The following is a 6,859-nucleotide window of genomic DNA, read 5'->3' on the forward strand; positions in this document are numbered from 1 at the left end:
CATGACAGACTGCAGTCTGCCCCAGTGAGCGGGGACTAGATGATGACTGACAGTAGCCACTGAGGCAAGGTGGGGATAGAGGGTTGGGGGTTCCCCTCTGAGGGGAGACCCAGAATGTGGGGGCATTTCCATGGGGCAGGACCCCAAGGTAAAGGGGCACCGGGGTCCAGAAGGGACATGGGGGCCAGAGTCCAGGAGGAGGTCCTCCATATGCTGGAGAGCTAATTCCCAAGACGACGAGCAGGAGGCACCACTCCGGTGAGTCATCGCCTCACTACATAGCCCTTTTGAAACACTAAGTGTCTATAGATATTACTGGTTGCTAACTGTTCTGTGTTTGTCCATTTGAATGTCATCAGTTTGATTCTTTATATTGCTCTCCTCTATCATATGCCCCCTTCTTTGTGTCTTCTCTAAACTCAACAGTCCCAGACTTTTCAGTCTGTCGGGGTATAGCGGCCTCTCCCATTCTCACAGCCTGTCTCTGAAATCCCCTTTCTATCCGCTATATCCTTCATAGAGACTGAATGTCCACAACTGAGCGTGTGTCCAGAGCCGGTTATTCTCCACCCCATTGCTTAGGCCTACGAACATTGTCTGTGTTTTGACCACTGCTATGAATGAGCAACTGTTTCCATAGAGCTGCTATCAATGACGACCAGGTCTTTTCCATGATGTGAGTTCTAGGGATGGTTCCCTTCGGTTCATGTTTTGTCAAAGCTTTGTTTCTTTTTCACTCTTCATAACAGCCCCCTATAGTGCATGTAATTTCTCATATTAACATTGTCTCTCCATCCAGGTATTTGTACTGCGACCATCACCCTAGACCCTGGGCACATACAGGAAGTCAGAGGAATGTACAGTACATGCAGAAGACACCATTTTGCCTTAGAGTTGGACACGTTCTCCCCTACTCCATGTCAGATTCCAACACAACCGACTTCACCAACCCCTCCACCTTCATCCTGCTGGGCATTCCTGGCCTGGAGGCGGTACATGTCTGGCTCTCCATCCCCTTCTGCACCATGTACGTCACAGCCGTCTTGGGGAACTTTACCATCCTGTTTGTCGTGAAGAGGGAGCCGAGCCTCCGTGCCCCCATGTACTATTTCCTCTGCATGCTGGCTGTCACCGACCTGGTCCTGTCTACATCCTTGTTGCCCAAAATGCTGAGCATCTTCTGGTTCAATTCCAGGGAGATCGATTTCAGTGCCTGCCTCACCCAGATGTACTTCATTCGCTGCTTCTCAGTGGTGGAGTCTGGGATTCTCGTGGCCATGGCTTTTGATCGCTATGTGGCCATCTGCAATCCCCTGAGACATTCCACCACCCTGGCAAACCCCATGGTGGCCAAGATTGGCCTGACTGTGGTGTTGCGCGGTGGCATGCTCGTAATGCCCTATCTCATCCTAACGAGGCAATGGCCATATTGCAAAAGCAACATCATCCCTGACACACACTGCACGCACATGGCCGTGGTGAAGCTGGCTTGTGCTGATACCCACATCAGTAGTTACTACGGCCTCTTTGTGCTATTCTGTGTGAAGGGTCTGGATATGGTTTTTATTGCTGTGTCTTATATCCAGGTCCTCAGGGCCATCTTCAGTCTCCCCACAAGGGATGCCCATCTCAAGACTTTTGGGACTTGCAGCTCCCATCTCTGTTCCATCTTAGCCTTTTACATCCCAGGTCTCTTCTCCTCCCTCACATACCGGTTTGGCCAGAATGTGCCCCTGCATTTCCGTGTTCTCATTGGCAACGTGAGCCTCCTGGTGCCCCCCACGCTAAACCCCATCATCTACGGTGTGAGGACCAAACAGATCCGGGACAGGCTGCTCCAGCTCTTTAGTCATAAAGACATCTGAATTTTTCTCCTGGTGCTCTAGCTGTCAGACTGACCTGCATTCAGAGCTGGCTGGTGAGATGGTGCTGGGCCCTATTCCCTGAATCACTTACTAGACAGTCAAAGTGACATTGAATCCTTTTCTGGCCTTACTGTGCTGTGTCAACGTTACAGACTGGGGAATAGGTCTGTGTACAGCTCATTAACAAAGGGTTCCCACCTTTCTAATTGATTTTAACTGGACCCCGGAGGGCCTGTGCCTGGCCCTGCCTATTCCCCCAAGGCCCTGCCCCCTTTTACTTCTTCCAGCAAGGCCCTGCCTCGGTTCTGCATTTTCCCCAAAAGCTCACCTTTGTTGCTCACTGCTCTTCTCCCCATCCCCACTCACTCGCTGGATCATCTCCACCTCCCTCCCTCCAGCCCCCAGCTGAGTTCCCTCTGCTCCGGGTCTGGGACAGGAGCTGCTGCAGCCTGACAAGTAGACTGCAGTGTATGCAGCACTGGGGCCAATAGGACAATCAGGAGCACAGCGGGAATCCAGGAAGACCTATAAAAGCAACTGAGGGTTGGGTGCAGGGTTGGGTGGGAGGTGAGCAAGCCTGAGCATCATACAGCTTGAGGGCCCTAAATCTCAGCTACAAAGTCCGGCAGGGTCCCTGCAATGGGGATGGGCTGGGAGACCTTTGCCCTGAGCCAGGGTGTGATGTTGCACCCCACAATGCTTTACAGAAATATGCTTAGGATTATAAATATGACATAACTGGAATATGTTTTATGCTACATATGTCATGTAACATATCTCTGCAAAGGTTATGATCTACTGAATATATTCATCCTATTTGTATGCATGTGTCATTTTTGTATTCGAAGTTATGAATATTGGCTGTGTACTTGTTTGATTTTAAGTAGGATCAGTGAAGCATTTGGTCAGCTTCTTGAGAAAAGACTTTTCTCAGTAATTGCCCAATGAAGAATCACTTAAGCTGACAATAGACTTTAATAGACACCCATCCTCATCTGAGTTTTCCTGGGAATGTTCCTGTAGAGAACTAAGTCATGCATGGACATGTGACTTGCCTAGGTGACTCCAAAACTCCATCTTGTAGAGGGGATTCTACACAGGGGAGACAGGTAATAGTTTTGGGGGATTAGAAACATAGATGGCCGGGTTTGCGATGACTGGGAGAACTGTACAGGTAACACATTTGCTGGCACCTCTGCTAAACATGCTGCTGCCATAGAACCTTCCCCAGATGTATTTCTAGGTTCCCTTTCTGTTTCTATACCACCGCTGTCCCTCACTAACCTCACCCTGCTCCGAGACTCTGCCCCACAAGCTGCAAAAGACTCTTGGGCTGTCCAAGGTTGCTCTCTACATCCTGATTCCCTTTGGCGTTCACCTACCATCGCCTTTGAGTCCCCCTTTTCACTCTACCTGTCTCTGTCTGCCCTGCTACATGGTGTTTCGCATGTCGGAAAGAAGGGAATGGTCTCTGCTGTAACTAAGGCAGGGTTGTCATAACTATAAAGGGAAGGGTAACAGCTGTCCTGTGTACAGTACTATAAAATCCCTCCTGGCCAGAGACTCCAAAATCCTTTTCCCTGTAAAGGTTTAAGAAGCTCAGGTAACCTGGCTAGCATCTGACCAAAGGACCAATAAGGGGACAAGATACTTTCAAATCGTGGGGGGGGAGGCTTTTTTGTGTGCTCTTTGTTTTGGGTTTGGCATTCGCTCTCGGGACTGAGAGGGACCAGACATCAATCCAGGTTCTCCACATCTTTCTAAACAAGTCTCTCCCATTTCAAACTTGTAAGTAAATAGACAGGCAAGGCGTGTTAGTTTTCCTTTGTTTTCTCAACTTGTAAATGTACCTTTTACTAAAGTGTTTATCTTTGTTTGCTGTACTTTGAACCTAAGACTAGAGGGGAGTCCTCTGAGCTCTTTAAGTTTGATTACCCTGTAAGGTTAATTTCCATACTGATTTTACAGAGATGATTTTTACCTTTTTCTTTAATTAAAAGCCTTCTTTTTAAGAACCTGATTGATTTTTCCTTGTTTTAAGATCCAAGGGGTTTGGATCTTGATTCACCAGGAGTTGGTGGGAGGAAGGAGGGGAATGGTTAATTTCTCCTTGTTTTAGATCCAAGGGGTTTGGATCTGTATTCACCAGGGAATTGGTGAAGGTTTTTCAAGGCTTTCCAGGGAGGGAATCCATTGGAAATGGTGGCAGCGGGACCAGAGCTAAGCTGGTAGTTAAGCTTAGAAGTTTTCATGCAGGCCCCTACATTTGTACCCTAAAGTTCAAAGTGGAGATACAGCCTTGACAAGGATGCTGGGCCCCCCATTTCAGCTCTTTTTCAGCCCACCACTGTGCTGCCTGTACCACTTGCCAAAGCCACAATATTGGTAAACCTGGAAAAGTGGCTCAGGGGTTCCGGGGCCTGCCCCAGGCACCATTCTTGCATTGGCAACTTGATTTTGTACAAATGCCTAAGAGTCAACAATATGAATTTATTTTAGTTACGGTATGTTTATTTTCTGGTTGGATTGAAGCCTTTCCTTGTCGCAAGGCTGACTCACTGTCTGTTGCCAAATGTTTGTTAAATCATATTATGCCTGCCAAGGGAATTCCTGCCACTCTGTCCAGTACCCAGGGTACAAATTTTACCGGACAACTTGTTCAGCACTTGAATCGTATATTACATATCACACATCTGCTGCACTGTCCCTACCACCCACAGAGTGCAGGTGCAGGTGAAAGACGAAATGGTGTACTTAAGAATAAGCTTGCTAAGATTTGTGACTCTACAGGGTTAAGGTAGCCAGCAGCTTTACCACTGACCTTTATGGAAATGCGATCCACTCCATCCCGAAGACATAAATTGAGTCCTTTTGAAATTGTTATGGAATGCCCTGTGCGAGCTATGGCTACCATTACTCCAGACCCAGATTTGAACTTGACGCACAGTACGCTCCTTCAATATTGCAAGGGACTAATGCAAGCCATAAGTCACTTCCATTCACAGGTTCGAGTCGCCTGGCCGACGGAACCCAACTCTGATGCTTGCCACGACCTCGAACCAGGTGACTGAGTCTAGATATGGCAGCATCATCGAAAACACGCCTTGGAACCCCGGTGGAAGGGTCCTCATCAGGTACTGCTTACTACCCAGAGGGCTATTAAACTATCTGGCATCGCAGCCTGGATACATGCTTCACAGTGTAAGAAGGCACCACCCCCAGTGAACCAATCATCACCTCAGGACCACGCAGAGTCAATTCTGACTCCAGAAGAAGACGTGGAGAAACAGTCTGCAATACCTTACAATCTACACTCTCGTAAGGGATGCCAGAAGCAGACGATGACCTAAAGCAAGGCCCAAGAAGAAGCACTAGTGAGCCTAGCGCCTGCTGCCTGGTGGACGTGAAACCGTGACTGCGATTCCATCAGTTCAGGTTGTCAGGGACAGAAGGGCCTTGCCTCTAATGTGTGCCTCTGGTGGTGCCTGTTCCTCGGCTGCTGGTGTCTTAAGGTCTAGGAAGTCCACAATGAAAATTCTTTTATCCAGCAATAAGTGTGGATAGCTCAGACCCTTAATATCTCTAATTGCTGGGTCTGCAGCCACAGCCCAGCCCACTCTCAAGCTGGTGTTACTGTCCTGGCAATCCCACTCAATTCCCCAGACCTCACTGGAGGACCTCGTCAATTTAACAAAACATGGAACAGCAATGACACTTGGGAAACGGTGGGAATAAATGTACCTAAATGGATAAGTGTGGTGGAGGGAAAAGGTCATTGGTGTTGGATGTGTAATGGGACAGGGCTGGATCTGGGACGGAGCTGTTGCCTTCAGCATATTGTGGCCAATGGTGTATGGGATTATTAGAAAAAAACTAAAAAGTGGTGGGTCAGGTATGGGGATATGATTTTTTTCTCAACCTGGGATCAAAAAGAGAAATCAATCTCATGTTCCCCCTACAGTAACCTTAGTGAAAACAATACAGTCTTTCAATGCCATTCAAATAACAGCACTCCTCCTAAGGAGAATTACCATGTGCCCTTTGGGGGATATTACTCCTCCTTTGCAGGCACCTATGTGACAAATGAATGCAACTGACTCTTCCCAGTGTTAATAGGTCATCGTTGGGTTTGTGGGACGAAAGCTTATACTGCGTTACCTACTAACTGGTCAGGTATCTGTTATCCCGCCTGACTCTTCCCAAAATTCTGAGTGCTAGGGTCCTTCCCAGGAGAACACCTCTGTAATTTCAGGCAAAAAAAAGGGACTTATCAGATGCCCAATGGTATGTAAATAACATAAGCCCCTTAACTTGGAAAAAGGCCATTGCCAGTTCCTTTATCCCACCGGGTGAGTAATACACCATGCAAAAAGGCTCTTGAGGTTACAAGCAGTAGTTAAAATAATGGCAAATAAAATCGTAGAAAATTTAAGAGCCCTGGCCAAAGAAACAGGGGTGGTCTGACAGATGGCCCTCCAAAATCATCAGGGATTGGACATAGTGCTGGTGGCCAAAGAAGGAACCTGTGCTCTCACTGGAAAATAATGTTGTGTGTATGTACCTGACAACACCAATGAGGTAATAAATCGTGCTAGCCACTTAAAACAAATCGCATATCTTCCCCATGAAGAGCCGAGTTCTTTATGGAAGTGGCTAAGTAACCTGTTCAATTTCTCTGGCATAGAAAGCTGGTTGTTTCAGGGAGCCCTGACTATCCTGTTTGGAATTCTAATTTTTTTGTATGTTTTCAGTTAATCTCCTGTTGTATCCAAAATTGTGTAAGAGGTGTCATAACTATAAAGGGAAGGGTAACAGCCTCCTGTGTACAATACTATAAAATCCCTCCTAGCCAGAGTCTCCAAAATCCTTTTACCTGTAAAGGGTTAAGAAGCTCAGGTAACCTGGCTGACACCTGACCCAAAGGACCAATAAGGGGACAAGATACTTTCAAATCTTGGTGAGGGGAAGGCTTTTGTTTGTGCTCTTTCTTTGGG

The 6,859-nt window shown here is 47.3% G+C and overlaps 1 protein-coding gene across 1 annotated transcript; it reads left to right on the forward strand.

Annotated features, from left to right (window-relative positions):
• Positions 1 to 917: 917 nt before the first annotated feature.
• On the forward strand, positions 918 to 1,865 carry LOC117887369 (olfactory receptor 52R1-like). Its single transcript, XM_034789961.1, has one exon. It carries the CDS (start codon positions 918 to 920, stop codon positions 1,863 to 1,865), a length of 948 nt encoding a protein of 315 aa, XP_034645852.1.
• Positions 1,866 to 6,859: the final 4,994 nt, after the last annotated feature.

This window comes from Trachemys scripta, chromosome 1 (genome assembly GCF_013100865.1).
Source record: "Trachemys scripta elegans isolate TJP31775 chromosome 1, CAS_Tse_1.0, whole genome shotgun sequence".
NCBI classification, from domain to species: Eukaryota; Metazoa; Chordata; order Testudines; family Emydidae; genus Trachemys; species Trachemys scripta.